The 24,741-nt window shown below is 43.5% G+C and overlaps 1 protein-coding gene across 5 annotated transcripts in view; it reads right to left on the bottom strand.

Moving 5' to 3' along the window:
• Positions 1-24,741, bottom strand: part of arhgap32b (Rho GTPase activating protein 32b) — a 539,127-nt gene that overhangs the window by 406,566 nt on the left and 107,820 nt on the right. For 2 of the 5 annotated variants that reach the window (XM_078530751.1, XM_078530760.1), the window contains exons 2-3: positions 11,106-11,272; positions 7,541-7,606 (exon numbers count right to left, since the gene is read on the bottom strand). In XM_078530751.1, the coding sequence (XP_078386877.1) occupies positions 7,541-7,587 (47 nt within the window). In that variant the 5' untranslated portion in view covers positions 7,588-7,606; positions 11,106-11,272. Of the gene's footprint in view, positions 1-7,540; positions 7,607-7,877; positions 7,898-11,105; positions 11,273-24,741 lie in introns of those variants that run through there. The other 3 variants (XM_078530768.1, XM_078530776.1, XM_078530743.1) reach the window with 2 other exon arrangements.

Below are 24,741 nucleotides of genomic sequence, written 5' to 3'. Positions count from 1 at the left end.
AAAAACACCTTTGACCACAAGTCCATCAGGCAGTGGTCAGCACGTAACGTCCTAGAGGCCCTGAGGGAAAAGGAGAGGGTGGACCCTGTGGGATGGTTCCCCGAGCAGACTGTCAAAGTCATTTGGCAGAATGCCTCATCGCCAGAACTTTCCAACAAGCACCAAGACGTAGCTTGGCTGGTGGTGAGAAAGGCCCTCCCCGTCAGATCCTTCCTACACGCCAGGAGTCTCACCCCCTCTGCACGTTGCCCTCGAGGTGGCTGTGGTGGGGAAGAGACCGTTGTTCACCTCCTTGTGGATTGTGCCTTTGCAAAGAAAGTCTGGAGAGAGATGCAGTGGTTGCTGTCGAGGTTCATCCCGAGCAGTTCTGTGACACAGGACTCTGTGCTCTACGGGCTGTTCCCAGGGACACACACCGAGACAAACATCGACTGCAGCTGGAGGATCATCAACTCGGTGAAAGACGCGCTTTGGTCTGCCCGAAACTTGTTGGTCTTCCAGCACAAAGAGTTGTCCCCGACCGATTGTTGCGGACTGGCACAATCCAAAGTCCAGGACTACGTGCTGAGGGACGCACTAAAGCTTGGGGCAGCTGCCGCCAAGGCGCAATGGGGAAGGGTCGCTGTCTAAGACCTTTCTACCACAGCGCACCGAGAGACTGGGAACTGTTTAGAGCCCCTCGGGCTGTACAGATCAAAATGAAAGGCTGTAAATGACTGTAATATTGTTTGTACTGATGCACCTGGTGATACATTTTGTAAAAGTTTAACCTGGATTGTACCCTTGTAATGTTGTTTTTGAAATGGTTTTGAATGTGATTGAAGATTTTTTATGAATAAAGTATATTTTTACAAAAAAAAAAAAAAAAAATTTATTCCACCATTACAAACATTGGTGAGTTATTTTTTATTTTTTGATGGGGTGAGTGTATCACTGGCAAGGCCAGCATTTGTTTCCCACCCGTAATTGCCCTTGAACTGAGTCACTTGCTAGGCTATTTCAGAGGCCATTGCTGGGGTCACATGCCAGACCCAGTAAGGATGACAATTTCCTCCCGTAAAGGACATTAGTGAAGAAGATGGGTTTTAACACCATCATCACAGAGTCTATCTTTGTATTCCAGAATTATTTGAACTTAAAATTCTACCAGTTTCTGTGGTGGTTGTGTGGTGCTGTGTGTTGCTGTGTCATGTCCCCAGAGCATTAACCTGGGCCTCTGGATTACTAGTCCAGGGACATTAGCACTGCACCACCAGCTCTGAATACGTAAACATTCCTAGTCAGAGAACAGCTATAAGAAACTGGGCTGCTTTTACATTTTTTAAAATTGAATAAAATGTCATATTACACAACTAGCTCTCCCAAGTAAACTTGGCACTTTCTCAAGTATGGAGAGGAGACAAAGGGGTTACAAATTTGAAAAGAAGACAATAAAATAGAATGGGGCACAAAACAAGGTTCAAGGTCAGACTTTCCCCTCTAAGTGGCCTCCAAGAGAATGTGGCCTCACAACAATGTTACATTTACATTACAATAGCCCAACCTCAGCGACAGTGCTGAAAAGCAAACCAAGCGGTTGTTAGGTCCCTCATCCCGAGCTCTTTCCCTCCCAACTGACGCAGCACATCAAGTTTTAAGGTGCTCAATCCAAACACCATAAATGAATAGCTGCTGTCAGCCACCATCTCCAACTGCTTTACCTGCCTACACAGAGCATAAAAACAACCAGAACATAGTTTTTTTGCCAAGACAAGCTCCAAAGCACAAGTAGCCAAAAAGAAAACAAAACGCTTCTTCTTAAAATTCAGAATTACCTCTTCATTAATTTCCCTTCTCAACTGAATCATCTCACCAGGTCAGAGGTGCAACTCAAACCATAAATAGATCGTAATTCCCTAGTACACATTATTATTTATTGCCATTGGCAATCATGAGATTTGACTTCATGATGTCAATAGAATAGAGCCCAAAAGCCCAAACTTACGAGTTCTGACTAGTATGGATTATTTGCATACCTGACTCAAGGCCTGTTCATCATAGCTCTGCTGTCTTCCTCGGTGATGGAGGAAGTGCAATATTAATGAGGTCTCAGCAGGCTCTCAGTCCCACTGTGAACGAGCTCCCTTCTGTCATTTCATCTACACTCTAACGGAATGATTAAACATCTCATCTACCCACATACATAAAGCCAGGCAACATACCCAACCAACATGAATTAATTTCCTTAGCTTTCTTCAAATGCTGTAAGGTAATACTTTACAAGTTCAAATCCTGCAGTCATTAAAGCTGGCCTCAATTCTTATATGCAGCTATAGAACTAGCAAGAATGTTAGGTTCAAGTTTTGTATTGTCTAAAGACCACTCCAAAGAGAGTGGCTTAATTCTAACTATTGAAAGATTTCATAAAATACTTATGATTTCGTATAAACAAGCAAACAAAATTCACTTAATGTAAATTTGTTGTTAAGAAAATAGTTTCAGCAGCTAGGCAAAAGTGATTGTAGGTATCATCTACTCCAGGAACACTTCATACCCCGCCAACATCTTAAGACAGCCCTCTTGTAGATGCATCAATTGTAGATGCATATTTCCCCATGCTATTGATATTAATGTAAAAAAATTAATGGCCCTAGCTCCATGCAACTGATGACCACAGGGGCCCATTTTTACCGTGAGACTTGCAATCTTATGACAGATCAGCTGCATCTTGCTCCAGTCCAAAAGACACCCGAGCTGGTTCTTTGTCTGCATGCTTTGTCATAATGCAAGCACTGTGCTTTGTAAATGCATACAGAACCAGCAGAGCAGCATTTCCCAGGCTCATTAGGTGCCTCGTTTCACCAGCTGAGTCTTTAACGTGATGTCAGAAAAATCTGCAGAAAAGTTAGCAGATATTGTTTATTTCCCAAAGTGACTAAGCACATTTTCATTGGACTCCAACCACAATATAATTTATTCAGTTGAAAAAACATAAACAGATTGTAGGAAGAAATCTTTAAAAGTAAACCATATGTAGTTTCACACAAGCAAACTTGATCTGGTTTCCATGCACTCTCTCAGCTTCCAAGGGGGCGACAGTAAACCTGTCGGAAACAGGGAAATTTGCAGTAGAATAATGCAACGTCATAATTTTAGTGCCCGAGGCATACCAAACCATAAGCTAAAAGGATCTTTAAAGGACAGGCAGATTTTCTTAAGAAAAACCTGGGTTTGTTCATGCCCACATGCAGACAATTGTAAGAACACTGGATATGACAGCAACAGCTGCCAGCAGCCTCTGCCAAAGCCACACACTCCATTAATGGTTTCACTACTCCCATTTTCTGGTTCTCAGAGAGCCTGCTCCCACAATTATGTGGATGTTTGTTTTCATTCCACATCATTCTATTTATAGGGAAATCTCCACACTTAGTGCATATAAATATTAAACCAGTATTCTGATCCAGTTCATTCCTCTTTACAGTATCCAAGCAATGGTACTTAATATCCACTGCAGTTAAAATAGCTTCACCTTTATAAAATTCAAAATAACTAAAAGTTGCCTCATAACTTTCATTTAAATTTGCTATCAGCAATATTCAAATTTTAATCTAGTAAAACAGCATATATGTACAGCAACAAAAACAAAAATTGCTGGAAAAACTCAGCAGGTCTGACAGCATCTGTGGAGAGGAATACAGTTTCGAGTCCGTATGACATATATTTACAGCATTCTAAGGGCTGCTGAAATCCTGAATATCTTTATACTGAAGTTCAGAAGCATTTGCTTGAAATCACAAATGGTAAACTGTTTCAACATTTCTATCATTTGTAGTGTGATTGGCTTGCAAGACTGACTGCCAAAGCAGCACACACAAATCCCAGTCTCTAGCAATACAGTATAATGATACAACCTAACTGGGTATGATCACAGAACCACATTTTCCCTGTAACAGCTAGTTCACAGAACAGTGTTGTATAATTAGAGCCATAGAAGCTTATGACACAGGAGGCCATTCAGGGCTTATCTGTGCCAACTCTGCTAGCACTGTCTAAAATTAATCCTATAATCCAGCTCTGTCACCACAGCCTTGCATCTTCCTCTGCTTCAAATATTTATTCCACTTTCCCTTAAATGATGGTCTCTGTCTCAATAAATCCCTCTGGCAAAGCATCCTCAACAAACTTCTGCATAAATTTCTCCACACAATTTTAAACTGACTCACTGGCCGCAACACAATCCATCTCTGTTTAACATTCATAATTAAAAACTTCTATTAATTCTCCTCTTAACCCAGGCTTTACTAAAAATAGTCCCATTATCTGAAGCATTTCTTCATACAATAGTTTCCCATCCACTTTATGCTTTCTGTAGAACTATGCTCCAGAAATAGCCACACCCCTAGCCAAGCTGTTCCAGTACATCCACAACACTAGTATCTACCCAACTATGTGGAAAATTGTCCAGGTATGCCTTGTCCACAAAAAGCAAGAAAAGTCCAATCTGGCAAATTACTGCCCCATCAGTCTACTCTCAATCATAAGTAATGGGAGGTATTCGTCGACAGTGTTATCAAGTGGCACTTACTCAGCAAAAACCAACTCGGTTACTCAGTTCAGTTTGGGTTCTGCCAGGACAATTTGACTCACGGCGGCATTATAATCTTGGGCAAAGCATGGGAAAACAGCTGAATTTCAGAGGTGAGGTGAGAGTGACTGCCCTTGATGTCAAGGCAGCACTTGACAGAGTGTGGCTTCAAGGAAACGCAGCAAATCTGAAGTCAATACGAATCAGGGGGAGAACTCTCTGGTTGGAGTCATACCTTTATTTTATTGTTTCACAGCTTGTGGGGGCTGCTGGCTAGGCCAACATTTATTACCGATCTCTAATTGCCCTTGAAAAGCTGGTGAGCCACCTTCTTGAACCTCTGCAGTCCATGTGATGTAAGTTCACCCACAGTACTGTTAGGAAGGGAGTTTCAGGATTTTGACCCAGCAACAGTGAATGAACGGCAGTATAGTTAGTTCCAAGCCAGGATGGTGTGTGGCTTAGAGAGGAATTTTTAGGTAGTGGTGTCCCTATGCATCTGCCACCCTTGTCCTTCTAGGAAGCAGTGGGGTTGTGGTAATGTCACTACACGAGCAATCCAGACACCCAGGCTAATGCTCTGCGGACGCTGGTTCAAATCCTACCATGGCAGCTGCTGGAATTTAAATTCAATTTAAAAATCTGTAATTAAAAGCTAGTCTAATGGTGACCACAAAACCATTGTCAACTGTTATTAAAAACCCATCTGGTTCATGAATGTCCTTTAGGGAAAAAAATCTGCCGTCCTTACCTGGTCTGGCCTACATGTGATTCCAGATCCACAGTAATGTGGTTGACTCTTAAATGCACTCTGAAATGGCCTAGCAAGCCACTCAGTTGTATCAAACCACTACCTAGCCAGAAGGAAGATGGTCTAGTTGTTGGAGGCCAATTATCTCAGTTCCAGGACATCGCTGCAGGAGTTTCTCAGGGTAGTGTCCTAGGTCTAACCATCTTCAGCTTCTTCATCAATGACCTTGACTCCATCATGAAGTTAGAAGTGGAGATGTTCAGTTATGATTGCACAGTGTTCAGCACCATTCACAAGTTGTCAAACGATGAAACACTCCATGCCTGCATACAGCAAGACCTGGACAACATTCAGGCTTGAGCTGATACGGTGCAAGTGACATTCACACCATACAAGTATCGCTTTACCCTTGTACTCTATGCCTTTAAACACAAAACCTGAAATCTTGCTGTGTCCACTGGCACTCATAGGAGGACATCTTTAAAGGACAACTGGAAATAAGGATGGTTCCATATCGCGCCCCTAGCCAAGTTGCACACAAGAACTGGTTCCCATGCATCCTTTCAGGTTTCAAGACGATGACGGTGGAGTGACAACAGATAAATGTACAATCCAGTGAATTAGGAACAAAGGCTTAGAAGGGATATTGTGGGGAATTTGAACTCTTGGGTCCAGGTTCACTCATGACATTCATTGTCTCTGCTTTGATTGCATATTGAGGGGCAGGCGGTGTCGTAGTAGCATTGTTAATGGGCTGGTAATCCAGAGACCCATGGTAATCCTCTGGGAACACAGGTTCGAATCCCAACATGAATTAAAAGTCTAATGGCTACCACAAAACCATTGTTGATTGATAAAGCAGCTGATGACAATGACCTTCCATCCATCATAAGGTCAGAAGTGGGGATGTTCACTGATGATTGCACAATGTTCAGCACCATTCGCGACTCCTCAGGCACTGAAGCAGTTCATGTCCATATGCAGCAGGGCCTGGACAGCAAGACAGTATCCAGGCTTGGGCTGACAAGTGGCAAATAACATTCACACCACACAAGTGCCAGGCAATGATCATCTCCAGCAAGAGGGAATCTAACCATCACCCCCTGACATTCAATAACATTACCGTTGCTGAATTCCCCACTATCAACATCCTGGGTTACCTTGACCAGAAACTGAACTGGACTAGCCATATAAATACTGTGGCCACAAGAGCAGGTCAGAGACTAGGAATCCTGCGGCGAGTAACTCATCTCCTGACTCCCCAAAGCCTGCCCACCACCAAAAGGCAGAAGTCAGGAGTGTGATGGAATACTCCCCACCTGTCTGGATGAGTGCAGCTCCAACAACACTCAAGAAGCTGGACACCATCCAAAGCAGCCCCCTTGATTGACACCCTTTCCACAAACATTAACTCCCTTTACCACCAATGAACAGTGGCAGCAGTGTGTACAACTGCACAGGAACACCACCTGTAATTTTCCCTGCAAGCCACACACCATCTTGACTTGCAACTATATCACTGTTCCTTCACTGTCACTGGTTCAAAATCCTGGAACTCCCTTCCTAACTGCACTGTGGGTGTATCTACACCACATGGACTTAGTCCTGGTTTCCAGTTCATGGATGCCTCTCTGGATATGTATCCATACTAACCTGTTGACTACTTTTTACATCTATGGTCTGTCTTGACTTGGGCACAGCTTTCCCTGTGATATTCTCATCTATCCATTTTCAATCATTTTTGATTCTTGCTCAATGCTCCACCCTCTGCAACAACCCCGCCCCCCCCTCCCCCACCACCCTCTGCAACAACCCCGCCCCCCCTCCCCCACCACCCACTGCAACAACCCCGCCCCCCCCTCCCCCATACGCTTCCCCCCTCAACGGGACCTACCCCCACCCTCCCAAGCACTCACCACGACCCCACCGCGCCGGGACCCCCCGCGCCAGGACCCCCCGCGCTCCCTCTGCGACAGGACCTCCCACGCTCCCTCTGCGACAGGACCTCCCGCGCCTCCCCCCGCGACAGGACCTCCTGCACTCCCTCTGCGACAGCTTCTTCCACATTACCCAATCGCTCAGCATACCCTCCTGCACTTACACAACTCTATCTATAAGGATGCATCATCTTGTGGGATTTGTGCCCTCCTGTTCTATATTCTTGTAGCCCTGGTTCGAGAGGCTGTCTTTGCAAGCGCTGCCTATCAAGGATTTACACTCACCTTACAAAATCATCCACAGCCTTTCCAGCTGCTGCAGCGTTCTCCATGTCACAATGAAGCAATGGCCTGTGAAATAAAAGAGAGAGAGAGAGAAAAAAACGCCATTAACCATAGAGCAATAGACACCACGAGCATTTTATTGGAGTGTCATAAATGTTCGATAAATCAAGCTAAGGTACATATTTTAAAATCTTGTTGAAGCGATTTTTAGTTGCCAGCTTGTCTAAACATCTCACTGAATCATTCAGCACAGTGCCCTGCCAGTACTCTGTGGTCTGATGACATGACGCTGCAGTTCATTTGCAACAACAGTAGGTAAACCACTGATGGAACAAACCCTCCAGTCAGCGTTGAGTGAGCCTTCCCCTCTCTCCACATCGAGTCGCTGGCCAGCTTTGCTGCCACAAGCACAAATCTTCCTGATTCCCAGATTAATTCCAGCTTCTTCCAGGAAGTGGCACAGATAACTCCAGATACTATACACACCAACACTTCCACAAAATATCACCATTTCTTCTGCCAATCCTCTGCCTTTATACCTCACATCATGGTCTCACCTCCTCTCTCTATGTGCTCTTCCACCCCATGCCTACCAATCCTTTGCTATACCCTCCTCATCCAAACAGCCACTCATCTCACACTGCACTGAGGTAACAAGCTCCGCAACAGAGTCATCAGATAATGCTGGACCAACAATGAGGGAGCAGCATCCTTACCAACCCCAAGTCACTTCATAACTTCCCATGCCAACCATTATTTTAATGGGGCAAAAAACAGAAAACGCTGGAAAAATTCAGCAGGTCTAGCAGCACTTGTGGAGGGAGAAACAGAGTTAACATTTCGAGTCCAAATGACCCTTCTTCAGAGTTGAAGAAGTGGAAATGTGATGAAATTTATACTGTTTAGGGGGGGGAGCAGGTGAAGTTGGATAGAAGGCCAGCGATAGGTGGGGACCAAGGAGAGATTGACAAAGGAGTCATGAACTAAAGGACAAAGGAAGTGGTAATGGTAGTGGTAAGGGCTAAAAAAGGTGCCGATAGTGGCGTAAAGGTAAGAAAGCAGAATTAGTAATAGCAGAACAAGGGTAGCATTGTGTGAAAGAACAACATGGAACAAGTAACATAGATGGCCTTTTTGGTGATGAGGGTAGGGTGAGGGCGCGGTGGTGGGGAAAAGGGTAGAAAATAGGATTGAAGGGGGATATAAGAGAGGATAAACCACGGATAATCAAATAAAAATAAAAATAAGTGGATAAAAAATAAAATGAATGTAGAAAAACGGGGATTAAAAATGGGGTGAAGATAAGAGGAGAGACTTCATGGTCTGAAGTTGTTAAACTCAATATTAAGTCCGGAAGGCTGCAAAGTGCCTATTCGGAAGGTGAGGTGTTGTTCCTCCAGTTTGCATTGAGTTTCATTGGAACAGTGCAGCCAACGACAGACATATGGGCATGAGAGCAGGATGTTGAAATAGCAAGCAACAGGAAGGTCTGGGTCATGCTTGAGGACAGACCGGAAGTGTTCTGCAAAGTGCTCACCCTGTATTGCGTTGGTCTCCCCAATGTAGAGACCACCACATTGGAAGCAGCAAATGCAGCAGACCAAATTGGAGGTGCAAGTGAAATGCTGCCTCACCTGAAAGGAGTGTTTGGGCCCTTGGACGGTGAGGAGGGAGGAGGTAAAGGGGCAGGTGTTGCACCTTCTGCGATTGCATGGGAAGGGGATGAGGTGATGGAGGAGTGGATCAGGGTGCCCCAGAGGGAATGGTCCCTACGAAATGCTGACGGTGGAGGGGGGGGGGTGGGGGTGAATGAAGATGATGGCATCATGCTGGAGTTGGCGGAAATGGCAGAGGATGATCTTTTGAATGCGGAGGCTGGTGGGGTGAAAAATGAGGTCAAGGGGGACCCTATCATGGTTCTGGGAGGGAGAGGAAGGTGTGAGGGCAGAGGCGCGGGAGATGGGTCAGACACAGTTGAGGGCCCTGTCAACCACAGTTGGGGGGGAAACCTTGGTTTAAGAAGAAGGAAGACATGTCAGAAGCGCCGTTTTGGAAAGTGGCATCATTGGAACAGATGTGACGAAGGCGAAGGAGCTGAGAGAATGGAATGGAGTCCTTACAGGAAGCAGGGTGTGAGGAGCTGTAGTCGAGTTGGCTGTGGGAGTCGGTGGGCTTGTAATGAATATTGGTGGACAGTCTACCACCAGAAATGGAGACAGAGAGGTCAAGGAAGGGAAGGGAAGTGTCAGAGATGGATCATGTGAAGGTGATAGAGGGGTGGAAATTGTTAGCAAAATTGACAGATTTTTCCAGGTCCAGGCGAGAGCATGAAGCAGCACTGAAACAGTCATTGATGTACCGAAAAAAAGAGTTGTGGGAAGGGGCCTGAGTAGGACTGAAACAAGGAATATTCCACAAACCCTATTAAAGAGACAGGCATAACTGGGACCCATGCCACATCTTTTTCCAGCATTTTCTGTTTTTGCTTCAGATTTCCAGCATCTGTAGTATTTTGCTTTTATCTGGTCTTTATGGGATTTGTTTATTCCATTTCATGCATCATTGCACGAGTGACAGATAACCAGCTAACCTGTACCCAGTCTGAAGCTAACCACGAGGAGTTGCGGGAGCACAGCCTCATACTGATTGCATTCAAATCCCTTCCCTTCCATAGGGAATGTATCTGCCTGAAATCTCCCCATGAGTTTGTGGAGATCTGGAACAGGAGGATAGAAAACAAACAGGATCCATATCCATCCATGTACAGTGTATGGAAACAGGGTACATTATAACATATCAATAATTTTAAAAATTTCAAAAACGTTTTAATCTATATTGAAAGGAAATATTTGAAATTGTGCTGAGCTTTGTGGAAACCGAAGCAACTATCAGACAGGCACAAACATAATCTCAGCTCCCACAAGCAAAGATTTTACAGGTATAAGGACATGAAAAGCGTTTGATGGTTCCCAGGCTATTTGTAGGGTAAGTGCAAAGGGAGGACTTAACAGGGAGCAGCTCAACCATCTACAAATAGTTTGATAATAGATTCCTTTTGCTGGAACAAAGGTAGCTATTCACCCAGTGTCCCTAATCTCCAAATTGAAACACAACACTTTAAATTAATGAATAATTCCTCAGACCAAACCTGCATTGATCATTTCAAGTAGTTTCATTTGCTCCAGAACTGCAAGGTTTGTCTGGCAAGTTCTGGCCTGTTTATACATGAAGCCTGAATCACACTGATAAGCTACAGAATTGCATTAACATCCCCCACCCTCTGAGCCCAGGTCAATATTTTAGACAGAGTTTCCATTTCTCTGGTTGTAGATAATTAAGGCACATACAAACAATGCAAGCTCCTTTTATGTTGCATGCGACCTGTTTTAGTATCCAGGCTTCCGATACACAAATCTTGTAAATGGCAGGAATCTCAAATCAGCTGGATTCAATAAAACCAGCTTTCTGAGCTAGTCTTCACATGTCCCAGAAATATGACGTTCAACCAGGAGGTTTCCAAGAGATGAGCATTAGTGTTAACTTTTATTGTTCACAGTTCCCTTACCTCAGGTAATACTCCCCTCACTGCCTCAAAAAACTCAACTTCTGTTTTTGCTAATGACTCCAAGCTCCCTTTCTTCTCCAGAGTCATTAAACATATTGTCCCTTCCCAAATCCTTGTCCATCTGTTCACACAGCTCCCTTTTTGAATCCCTCCAATCTGGTTTCCACCTAAAACAGGACCAAAACAGGCCCAAATCAGTCACAAATGACATCCTCTGTGGCTGTAACCTAGGTAAGCTTTCCCTACTCACCTTCGGCACAGTTGACCACACCAGCCTCCACTTCTGACATCCAACTGGGTGAGACTGGCCTCATCTGGTTCCATTCTTATCGGATTTAAGGTCAGCAACCTGGAACATTAACTTATTTTCTCTCTGCACAGATGCTGCCTGGCCTGCTAAGCATCTCCAGCATTGGCAGTAGTTTGCTCTTAACTATTCAGCATAAACAGAGTTTTCTGAAATACCATACTCCTATTTCTGGAATTCATGAGGACTTAGCTTTAGTCCCCTCATATCTCTCATTTACATGCTACCCCATGGCAACATCACCAAGGGCATTTCATCTTGTTTCAGCTGACGACAGTGAACTTTCCCTCACCACCACTCTCGCTTGACCCATCTAATGTCGCTAATTTGTCACGCTACTTCTCTGACATCCATTGCTGGCTAAACTGAAATTTCCTTCGACTAAATATCGGGGAGACGGAAACTACTGTCTCTGGTCCACGCCACAAACTCTACAGCCGACTCAATCCCTCTCCCTGACAAGTGCCTGAGGCACAGGGGGTTGCAACATTGGTGTCGTATTTGATCCTGAGCAGAGTTTCCTCTAATTATGGCCTCTTGAGCATCCCAGATTTTAATCACTCCACCACTGGCAACCATGCCTTCAGCTGTCTGGGCCCTGAACTCTGGAATTCATCCCCTAGGCCTCTCCACTTCTGTCTCGCTTTCCTCCTTTACGGTGCTCTTTAAAACCTATTTGATCTATTTGGTCACCTGCCTTAACATCTCCTTCATCAAGGCTAACACTCCAGTGTAGTACTGAGGGGACACTGTACTATTGGAGGTGACATCTTTCAGATGAGATGTTAAACCGAGACAACATCTGCCTGCTCGAGTGGATGCAAAAGATCCCATGGTACTATTTGGAAAAAGAGTAAGGGAGTTATCCCCAGTCCAGACCAATATTTATCCCTCAATCAACATCACAAAAGAAAAAACAGACTTGCTGGTCATCATAATGTTGCTGTCTGTGGAAGTTTACAATTGGTTGCTGCATTTCCTACATTGCAACAGTGACCACATTTCAAAAATAGGTAATCGGCTGTAAAAAGTTTTGATACATCCGGTGGTCGTGAAAAGCACTATGTAAATGCAAGTGTTCCTTTTTTTATTTTCTCTTTCATGTGATGCGAGCGTTGTTAACAAGGCCAGCATTTGTGGTCCATCCCTAATCACTCTTGAACTGAGTGGATTGCCACACTCTTTCAGAGGGGAGTTAAGTGTCAATGATATTGTTGTGTGTCTGGAGTCACATGTAAGCCAGGCACATTTTCACATTTTGTTTTGTAATAAAGGCAAGTTGTTTGATCCAATCAGTAACCAACATTCCAAACTTGCTATAATTAATCCACTAGGTAACCAACAACCCAGACTTAAGAACTGAATCAAGTCCAGCTGCCTAGGCTGGATCAACTGCCTCCCACCTGTTTGCACGATGTCAACTATTGCTGAACAGTTTTGCAGTTGACAAAGCATGCCCAAAGGGTTCTTCCAAAACTAAAAAATACTTCAAAATGTGATTTAAACTATGCTACCATAGAGGGCATCAGTTTCACTAACTTTCCTGTCAATCAATCTCTCCTGTCTTCCATCCTATCACAGAACCACCCCCCTCTCCCCCGCCTTGCTCCTAACCTATTACATCTCTAACCTTTACCCAGTTCTGATGAAATGTTATCAACCTGAAACATTAACTCTGTTTCTCTCCACAGATGCTGCCTGAGCTGCTGGCTATTTCCAGCACCTAATGTTTTACTTCAAATTTGTAACATCTGCAATATTCTGCTTTTCCTTTCATTCAATAACCAAATTGTCTGGTCAAGGACTCAATAAGATGCCAAATGACCCAACTAGCAGCACACCTCTTTGCTGATTACTGCCGGAATATTCTCCAACACTTCACTATCGCAGCAAGAATGTGCCAGAACACACAACAGCTGTTGCTAAACATTTCAAGAATTCTCTTAAGCTATGCAATGATCTGGAATTGCATTCTTCTGTGAAGCACATTGGGTAATTTCACACCCAACTCACATTCAGGGTACATAAAAAGCAAGTCTGGACACACAACGGTTAAATTGTTCCTCTCCAGACAAAATCGCATTCTTGCATTTTTATGAGCACTGAGAGAGTCCAGCATTTCAAACAACGTATTCAGGTCAAATGAACCAGTTTAATTGGTGTGGAAGGCATTAGATCTGTAATTAGTTAGTGCAGAAAAACATCCCAAATTCTTCGTTTCACCAGAGGATTGTACAGGGAATCAAAATTTAATATTACGATTTTCATCAGCTCCTAAGATGCTCTATTTACAGCAGTTCTAGTTGGAAAGATTGTACGCATGTGACAGCCTCAAAATTTCCATACAATACTATAACCTACAGAGTTCCTTCAGAAACACTGTAGGAATTTATCAGAAGTTCAAATTCCACCATCTCTCATCCTGTAATATTGTCAAGTATAGAGTGTGAGTGAGGATTTCTCCATTCCTGGTGCATTACATTACACTCCACGAACAGCTGGTTTCCTTTCTGCCTATCCTAGCGAAATGTCACTCCATATTCCTCTCCAGCCCCATGTGGGTCAGTAAAATGGAATGTAGTAATCGTGGACGACAACTTAATTAGGGAGATAGATAAAGTTCTCTGCAGCTGAGGGCTACAATCCTGAATGATATGTTACCTGCCTGGTGCGAGGGTTAAAGACATCTCTTTGGAGCTGGAGAGGAACTTGGAGTTGAAGAAGAAAGATTCAGTTGCTGTGGACCATGTGGGTACCAACATCATAGGCAGGACTAAGAAAGAGGGAGTATGAGCAGCTAGGGGCTAAATGAAAATACAGAATTGCAAGGATAATAATCTCTGGATTATCACCTCAACCACGAGAAAATTGGCATTGGGTAAATAAGATCAGATAGTTGAACACATGACTCAAAGTTTGGTGTGAAAGAAATGGGTTTCAATTCATAGGGTACTGACGCCAGCAATGGGGAAAGAGGGAGCAGTTCCGTTGGGATGGGCTTCACTTAAACAGTGGTGGGACAAGTGCCCTGATGAATCAAATAATTAGGGTTACCGATAGAGCTTTAAACTAAACAGTAGGGGGAAGGATCAAGTGAGAAGAAATTTTGAAAGTTAGAGAAAGGACAAGGTAATAGTGCCAGGTAGCAATATGGGGAATGATAACCAGAGTGAGGCGGAAAGGGTTAAAGCATACAAACCTAACAGTGCACCAGTAAATGGTGTGACAGTAGCGAAAATGATAAAAATACAAAATTAAAAATTCTTTATCTGAATGCACATAGCATTCATAACAATTGAAAGATGAATTGATGACACAAATGGAAATAAATGGGTATCATCTGATAGCCATTACATGGACAAGGTCACCAAAGTTGGGAATTGAATATTCGAAGATACCTAACATTTTGGAAAGATAGTCAGACAGGAAAAGAGGGTGGGATAGCTGTGTTAACAAAGAATGGGATCAATGCAGTAGTGAGAAATGATCTTGGCTCAGAAGATCAAGAGATAGAATCAGTTTAGATGGAAATAAGAAATAGCAAGAGAAAGAAGTCATTTGTAGGAGTAGTTTAGAAGTTCCATAACAACTGCTACATTGTAGAACTGAGTACAAATCAATAAATAATGGGGGCTTGTAAGAGAGGTGCTTGCAATAATAATGGGTGACTTTAATCTTCATATAGACTCCACAAATCAAACTGGCAAAGGTAGCCTTGTGAACTAGTATATAAAGGCAGTTGAGGTGAAGGTCAGATCAGCCATGATCTTATTGAATGGTGGAGTGGGCTTGAGGGACTGTATGATCTCCAGCTCCTGTTTATGACCTGGTACAAGCATAACATAAGTTGAATGATGAACAAACTATTGGTGTGAAACAGAAAATACTGGAAATACTCAGCAGGTCAAGCAGCATCTGTGGAGAGAGGAAGTGTTAACATTTCAGGTCGATCAAATTTCATCAGAACTGTTTTATTCTGCGGGGGTGGGTGGGAAGAGAAGAACTGGTGCAGTTGCCTGGCGCAGTCTCCATGGCAATACCTCGACCAGGGTCAACTTGCCAACTAATCAGCATCCTTTTCTCATGCAGTATAAATTGTTGCTCCCTTTGAAATTTGGCATTGTATCTGTCCTGACGAGTGCAAAATTAAAAGCTTTGACAGCATGTCTCTTTTTTTCAGCAATACTCAAGTTCTGTACTACCAAGCAACTATTTTTATACCATTTTATACAACGTCAACTCTTTTCTTCTCCACCGATGCTGCCAGACCTGCTGAGTTTTTCCAGGTAATTCTGTTTTTGTTTTGGATTTCCAGCATCCGCAGTAGTTTTTTATTTTTATACCTTTGTTGTTCATCATTGCTGTATGTGTTTATGTGCACATTCTGGCTGAGGACAGGTTTAGGTCAATAACAACTACAATGCTCAAAAGCAGGACCAATCTTCAGGTTGACAGGTATGAAAGATGAGCACTTGGGCAAGTCACCAGAGCTATTGAACCATACCCCATCGGTCATCAACTCCAAACCAGGAGGTGCAAGGGCAGAATATGGGAGCAGAAATGCAGGTGGGGGGGGGGGGAACTCATTTCAAATCAGTCTATGCACTTGAAAGATTTGAATACAACTGGTCAAAATTAGAATTTTGCTATCAGGATTTCAACTGCCAGGCAGGACATGAATGTGGGCTTTAATGCTATTCAGCAGGTCCAGGCACTCACGATTCTCATCCCTTGATCCCACCCCCTCCTCTCAAACCCAGTAATTTCAATCCAGGCTTATGATTTCAAACGCCCACGCTGGTGGCAGCAGCTCTGAAAGCCTTGCAAATAAGACTGCATGCTTAAATGCTTAATCTATACTGGTTCATCACTGCCCAGTTTCTACCTCAACATGAAACAATCACTAAATGAAAATATTACCAAATAAATAAGGTAAAATTAAAAGCTGAATAGAAGAAAAACAAATGGCAGGTAAGGTTTTTAAGATGTCTTTTTAACCAATACAGTACCACAAAGGCTGCCACTCAGGCCATACAATAAATACAATCCCAGACTCAACATCATTCAACCCTGCAAGCATGGAGTTCATCGCCTGGCTTTAAAAAATCATTTTATTACAATGGAAGGTTGATGTTACAGCTCATTTACACAGTAAATATTTGTGTACGTTGGAGCAAGAATTCCCAGGTTGATAGAATGAGCGATGAGACGGGAGTCAATGAGACTCAGGGTGATCATTCGGTTAGCAGCCCAGATATTCTTCACAAGACAAATTAACACATGGCATAAGCCACCCAAATGCAGTTAATGCTCATGGATTGAATTAAACCTGCTTTTGGACACAAAAATCATTCACTAAACTATTTATTTGGTAGCAAAAGTGTGGCAATTGCACTAGTTTATGGAGCGATCTATATAGTGTTCCCCTTGCCTCACCCCACTTAAAACAGCTTTTAGAAATTTGGTAACTTATTTTTTTGAAAAGTTGGTAAGAGGCAATAAGTGACAGGCAATAAAGATCTCAGCAAGTCAATAAAAAGTCTTTAAAATACAAAGGTGCAAAAATTTTTAAATGCAATTTATTCTTTCACAGGATGTTGGTGTCGCTGGCCAGGCCAGCATTTGTTGCCCATCCCCAACTGCCCTTGAGAAGGTGGTGGTGAGCTCCCTTTATGAACTACAGCAGTTCAAGCAGTGTAGGTACATCCACAGTGCTGTTAGGAGAGGAGTTCCAAGATTTTGACCCACTGACAGTGAAGGAATGGCGATATAGTTCCAAGTCAGGATTGTGTGGGGCTTGGAAGGGAATTTGCAGGTGGTGGTGTTCCAATACATCCGTTGCCCTTGTCCTTCGAGGTGGTAGAAATCACGGGTTGGTAGGTGCTGTCGAAGTAGGCTTGGTGAGTTGCTGCAGTGCATTTTGTAGATGGCACACACTACTGCCACTGTGTGTTGGTGGTGGAAGGAGTGAATGTTGAAGGTGGTGGATTGGGTGCCAATCAAGCAGGCTGCTTTGTCCTGGATGGTGTTGAGCTTCTTGAGTGTTGTTGGAGCTGCACTCACCCAGCCAAGTAGAGAATATTCCATCACACTCCTGACTTGTGCCTTGTAAATGGAGGACAGGCTTTGGGGAGTCAGGAGGTGAGTTACTCACTGCAGAAATCCTAGCCTCTGACCTGCTCTTGTAGCCACAGTATTTATATGGCTGGTCCAGTTCAGTTTCCGGTCAATGGTAACCCCCTCAGCGTGTCGATCGTGGGGGATTCGACAATGATAATGCCACTGAATGTCATGGGGAGATGGTTAGATTCTGTATGAGATGATCATTGTCTGGTACTTGTGTAGCACAAATGTTACTTGCCACTTATCAGCTCAAGCCTGGATATTGTCCAGGTCTTGCTGCGTATGGACACAGACTGCTTCAGTATGAACAATCGGCTAACATCCCCACTTCTGACCTTATGATGAAGGGAAGATCACTGATGAAGCATCTGAGATGTTTGGGTGTAGGGCATTACCCAGTGCAAAAAGCATGAAGGATACAGAAAAATTGGACTTATTGCAAGGCAGGAAACAGAAAATATAAGGAGAAATGCTACAACAGGGCCACCAGCACCTACGAGAAAGGGCAACACTTTCAGCACAACATTCATACCAAGGATGTTTTAAAATAGATGGGATGGGGAGAGATGACTGATCCATACAGGAGGAACCGGTGTCTGTTTAGAACTTCCCAACGCTGCTGCATTTCTCATCTGTACCTTATAATGGCCCTTCTGGAGAAACCAGGCCAAAGCAGCAAACAGACCAAAACTGGACAACCCAGATCCCACTGCTTAGATTTTGATTTTTTACTCCAATCTTTATTGTACCATTGTTCCTTTCCAAACAAATAAAATACAACATGCAGAGGAATAGTGTGTTCACAGCAATACAGTAGACAGGAAAAGAGTGAGGTGCAGCCGCAAATATCAAGGTTATGCGAGAGGCTCAAGCAAGTAATTCTGTGAAAAGTGGCTAAGGTGTGCAATGAATTACTTGATATGAAAAAGACAAAGATGGCATGTTGCACAATACTAAATCAGGAGAAGAAGAGAGTCAGCACTCTATAAAGCGATAAGAAGAGTGTACGAGAACTGTTTGGTTATTTTGATTTTGATTTTAATTAACCAAATACAAGTTGGAAACACTTGAGTGTTTCAGAGGGTTGTTAAATTCAAAGGATGATTGCCTCCTGACCCAGCGCATTTGCACCCTAGTCAAGCACAAGTTAATATTAATAACTTACCACTGCAAGAATTTATCAATGTTCCTTAGACAGCGCCTTCCAAACCCATGACCACTACCATCTAGAAGGACAACGGCAGCAGACACATGGGAACACCACCACCTGGAAGTTCCCCAAGCCACACACCATCCTGACTTGGAAATATATCGCCGTTCCTTCACTGTCGCTGGGTCAAAATCCTGGAACTCCCTCCCTAACAGCACTGTGGGTGTACCTACACCATATGGACTGCAGCGGTTGAAGAAGGTAGCTCACCACCACCTTCTCAAGGGCAATTAAGAATAGGCAATAAATGCTGGCCTAGCCAGCAACACACAGATGCTATGAATGAACAAAATTTTATTCACTCACAACGTGGGCATTGCTGGCAAAGCCACATTTGTTGCCCATCCCTAGCTGCTCTTAAGGTGGTGGTGGTAACCCTTCGTTTTGAATCGCTACAGTCCATGTGATGAAGGTGCTCCCACAATGCTGTTATGTGGGAGCTCAAAGAACAGTGAATAAATGTGCAACTTGGAGAGGAACTTGGGAGGTGAATGTGTTCACATGCACCAGTGTGTTTCTGACTGAAGGTCATGGGTTTCGGGGGGGTGCTCAGTGGATTTGGAAGATGGTATACACATGTGTGCATCAAATCTTACTTGCCACTTATCAGCCCAAGATTGTTGTTGTACAGGTATTCCTGCAATGCAGACGGTGTCTGCTTCAGTATCTGAGGAATTACAAATTAAGCTGAATACTGCATAATCATCAGCTAACAGTACCACTTATGACCTTATGTTGGAGGGAAGATCATTGAAGCAGCTGAAGATAGTTAAACCAAGTATTCACAAGAGAAAAGCAAAAAACTGCAGATGCTGGAAATCCGAAACAAAAACAAAAATACCTGGAAAAACTCAGCAGGTCTGACAGCATCTGCGGAGAGGAATACAGTTAACGTTTCGAGTCCGTATGACTCTTCAACAGAACTAAGGAGAAATAGAAAAGAGGTGAAATATAAGCTGGTTCAAGGGGGGGGTGGGCCAGGTAGAGCTGGATAGAGGGCCAGTGATAGGTGGAGATTGCCAAAAGATGTCATAGACAAAAGGACAAAGAGGTGTTGATGATGGTGAGATTAGCTAAGAAATGTGCTAATGGTGACATTAAGGGTAGAAAGCAGGACAAGCAAGGGACAGATAGCCCTAGTAGGAGTGGTGGGGGGGAAGGGATCAAAATAGGCTAAAAGGTAGAGATAAAACAAAACTCTCATCTGGATCTAGAAAAATTTATTAATTTTGCTTCCAATTTCCACCCCTCCATCATTTTCATATGGTTCATCTCTGACACTTCTCTTCCCTTCCTTGACCTCTGTCTCAATTTCTGGTGATAGACTGTCCACCAATATCCACTACAAACCTACCGACTCCCACAGCTACCTTGACAACAGATCCTCACACCCCGCTGCCTGTAAGAACTCCATCCCATTCTCTCGGTTCCTTCGCCTCCGTCGCATCTGTTCTGATGATGCCACTTTCAAAAACAGTTCCTCTGACATGTCTTCCTTCTTCCTTAACTGAGGTTTTCCACCCACGGTGGTTGACAGGGCCCTCAACCGTGTCCGGCCCATCTCCCGCACATCCGCCCTCACATCTTCCTCTCCCTCCCAAAACCATGATAGGGTCCCCCTTTTCCTCACTTATCACCCCATCAGCCTCCGCTTTCAAAGGATCATCCTCCGCCATTTCCGCCAACTCCAGCATGATGACATCACCAAACACATCTTCCCTTCACCACCTCGGCGGCATTCCGCAGGGATCGTTTCCTCCGGGACACCCTGGTCCACTCCTCCATCACCCCCTACACCTCAACCCCCTCCCACGCCACCTTCCCATGCAACCACAGAAGGTGCAACACCTGCCCCTTTACTTCCTCCCTCCTCACCATCCAAGGGCCCAAACACTCCTTTCAAGTAAAGCAGCATTTCACTCGCACTTGCCTCAATTTAGTTTACTGCATTCGCTGCTCCCAATGCGGTTTCCTCTACATTGGCGAGACCAAACGCAGACTGGGTGACCGCTTTGCGGAACACCTTCGGTCTGTTCGCAAGCATGACCCAGACCTCCCTGTCGCTTGCCATTTCAACACACCACCCTGCTCTCATGCCCACATGTCCGTCCTTGGCCTGCTGCAATGTTCCAGTGAAGCTCAACGTAAACTGGAGGAACAGCACCTCATCTTCCAACTAGGCACTTTACAGCCTTCCGGTCTGAATATGGAGTTCAACAACTTTAGATCATGAACTCTCTCCTCCATCCCCACCCCCTATCCGATCCCCACTTTTCCAATAATTTATATAGATTTTTCTTTTCCCACCTATTTCCATTATTTTTAAATGTATTTCCATCCATTGTTTTATCTCTACCTTTTAGCCTAATTCAATCCCTTCCCCCCAGCCCACCCTCACTAGGGCTGTCTGTTACTTGCTCATCCTGCTTTCTACCCTTAATGTCACCATTAGCACATATCTTAGCTAATATCACCACCTTCAACACCTCTTCGTCTTTCGGTCTATGACATCTTTTGGAAATCTCCACCCATCACTGGCCCTCTATCCAGCTCTACCTGTCCCACCTCCCCCCTTAAACCAGCTTATATTTCACCTCTTTTCTATTTTTCCTTAGTTCTGTTGAAGAGTCATTCGGACTCAAAACGTTAACTGTATTCCTCTCCGCAGATGCTGTCAGACCTGCTGAGTTTTTCCAGGTATTTTTATTCACAAGAGAAGGTATGACCAGTATGCCCTTACCCCAACCAGACAGAGCCAAGCTGAAGTAATGGTCAATACATGGGAACTGGAGGATTTATATAGGAAAATGGCCTCAAAACAAATACCAGGGGATAGATGGAATTTATTCCAGAATACTCAGAAACCCTGGAGGAAATGTGTATGTGTCATCAACTGTCATTATGAGGGAGTCAGTGGAACTGTGGAAGCACCAACAGGTTGTTGTGATGTCCTTCAGAAATGGTGACAAAGTAAACACCAAACAGTCTTGCTTCACAAGCTAATTATGAACAGTGATTTATGTGATTTGAGCCCTTCCAACAGTAAACCATGAGAGTAAGATAAGGTGACACCAGTTCAAATTAGTGAAATGAAAGTTTAGGGCAGATGTCTGGAAACTCTTCTTCATGCATTGATCAACACATGGAATGGTCTCCTGAGAAAGGTAGCTGAGATGAAAACTTGAATAATTTCAATGCAGCAATGAGAACCTAGTGCCTTTGTTGAATAGACACTCTGATGGGCCCTCCACTTTCCTAAAAGCCAACTGACTAAGCATGCATTGATAACATGCCCTGCTGCAAACTAAGTGGATGCGACAGCTATAGTCCACCTTCGGAACAGCTGAGCAACCAGGGCAAAGATGTGAGACCATCCCTGAAGCTCGACTCTGAGTTGGCTGCAATCTGAAGTTGTTTATAATTCACAGCAACGACAGACACAAGGAAATACTGCCAATTAACACAATTTATGCCCTGCAGTTAAGCTGACGCACCAATAAAAATACTGTATTGAATTTTGTCACCAAAATATATAACCCTGATTTTCTCTCTCTCTGCCAGCCCCCTGAGAACATTGAAAACAATGGACGCCATCGCCAACAATATACTTCAATGCTGAATCTGAAATAAAACTCAATACACACAGGCAACATGTGAGAGCATCAGAGGAGAGGCTGAAAACTCACCAATGGCCTCATTTGAAAGGAGGAACAAAACCAGGATCATCATCATCAATCTGGTGGAGGTAAGGGGGAGGAAGGGTGGAGCTTAAAACTACATTCCATGGAAAAACAAACTCAAAAGACCTGGCTCACTTAGGAAGTTAGTGATGGTATTAGATTAAAAGAAGAGGCTTACATTATTTCAAAAAACAGTAACAAATCTGTGGTTTGGGAGTGTTGTAGAAATCAGCAAAGGGCGACTAAAATGTTGATAAAAAGGAAAAAAATAGGAGAGTAAATTAGCCAGTCATATAAAAACAGATTGCAAGATCTTCTATGAGTATGTAAGAGAGAGTAGCTAAAGTTAACTTTAGGCCGTTAGAATCAGAGACAGGAGAAATTATCATGGGGAATAAGGAAATGGCAGTGACATTGCGCAAATATTTTGTGTCTGTCTTCACACTAGAAGACAACTTTCATTCCAGGAATAGACAGTAAACTAGGTGCCAAGAAGAGTGAGGCAATTTGGGAAATTAATATCAACAGAGAAAAAGAATTAGAGAAACTTAAGGGACTAAAATCTCTGGGGCCTGATAGGTTTACACCCTAGTGTTCTAAAAGAGATAGCTACAAAGATATTGGACGAGCTGGCTGTAATTTTCCAGAATTCGTTGGATTCAGGAACTGTCCCATCAGATGGAAAATTGGCAAATGTTACTTCACTTTTTAAGAAAAGAGGGAGAGAGAAAACGGGGAACTACAGGACAGTTAACCTAACGTCAGTTTTTGGGAAAATGCTGGAACCTATTAAGTAACTGTTAACAATGCACTTAGGAAAATGTAGCATGATTAGAACCAGTCATCCTGTTTAACGAATTTTTGAGGATGTAACTAGTAAGATAGAGGGGAACCAGTAGATGCAGTATATCTGCATTTCCAAAAGGCTTTTGATAAGGTGCCACACAAAAGGTTAATAAGCAAGATAAGTGTGATGGATTTGGAAGTAATATATTAGCATGGATAGAGGATTGGCTAACAGATATGGAGCAGAGAGTGGGCATAAATGGAACTTTTTCAAGTTGGCAGATAGTGAATAGTGGAGCATCACAAGGGTCAGTGCTGGGGCCTCGGCTATTTACAATCAAAATAATGACTTAGATGAGGAGACAGAGAGTAATGCATCTAAGTTTGCTGATGATAGAAAGCTAGGTGGAAAGGTAAGCTGTGGGGAGGACACAGAGAGGCTGCAGAGATATAGACAGGTTAAGTTAGTGGATAAGAATGTGGCAGATGGAACATAATGTGAAAAAATGTGAGGTTATTCACTTTAGTAGGAGGAACAGATGTGCAGAGTATTTCTTAAATGGTGAGAGATTAGAAAATGTAGATATACAAAGGAACCTGGGTGTCCTCGTCAATAAGTCACTGAAAGCTAACATGCAGGTGCAGCAATTAGGAAGGCTAACAGTATGTTAGTCCTTATCGCAAGAGGATTTGAGTACAGGAGTAGTGAAGTCTTGCTTCAATTGTATAGAATCTTGGTTAGACTGCATCTGAAGTAGTGTGTGTAGTTTTGGTCCCCTTACCTTCGGAAGGATATTATCGCCATAGAGGGAATGCAGCAGACTCGATGCCAGGATGACGGGGCTGTCTTATGAAGAGAGATTGGGGGAATTGGGCCTGCATTCTCTAGAGTTTCAAAGAATGAGAGGTGATCTCATTGAAACCTACAAAATACTTAAAGGGGTAGACAGGGTAGATGCATCCCCTGGTTGGGGAGCCGAGAACCAGGGGACACAATTTCAAAATAAGGGGGAAGCTACTTTGGACCGAGGTGAGAAGAATTTTTTTCTCAGACGGTTGTGAATCCTTGGAATTTTCTACCTCAGAGGGCTGTGGAAGCTCAGTCATTGAGTACGTTTAAAGCAGAGATTGACAGATTTCTAAATACCAATGACAAAGGGATATGGGGATAGAGTGGAAAAAAGGCATTGAAGTGGATCGTCAGCCATAATCGTATTGAATGGCGGAGCAGGCTTGATGGGCTGAATGGCCTACTGCTGCTGCTATGTTCCCATGTAAAAGGCTGGGACAGGGGAGGGAGCTCTTGTAAAACATCGCTTCACACTGCTGTTCAACACTTATCTTCGAACAAGTGTAACATTTGATCCTCATAATTCGATAGAATTCCAAGTACATGAAGATCATTCTGCAAACAACCAGTTACTGTTTATTTCAAACACTGAAAATCTAGAACCAGAACAGATGCCAAAAGATAGATTTCAACAGTGTAACAGATTCAGAGAAGAGAGGATGTCATTATTTTCTTTGATA

The sequence above is a fragment of the Cetorhinus maximus genome, chromosome 2, assembly GCF_964194155.1.
Source record: "Cetorhinus maximus chromosome 2, sCetMax3.hap1.1, whole genome shotgun sequence".
NCBI classification, from domain to species: domain Eukaryota; kingdom Metazoa; phylum Chordata; class Chondrichthyes; order Lamniformes; family Cetorhinidae; genus Cetorhinus; species Cetorhinus maximus.
The sequence above is the reverse complement of the archived record's forward strand: the minus strand, read 5'-3'. Positions and strand labels throughout refer to the sequence as shown.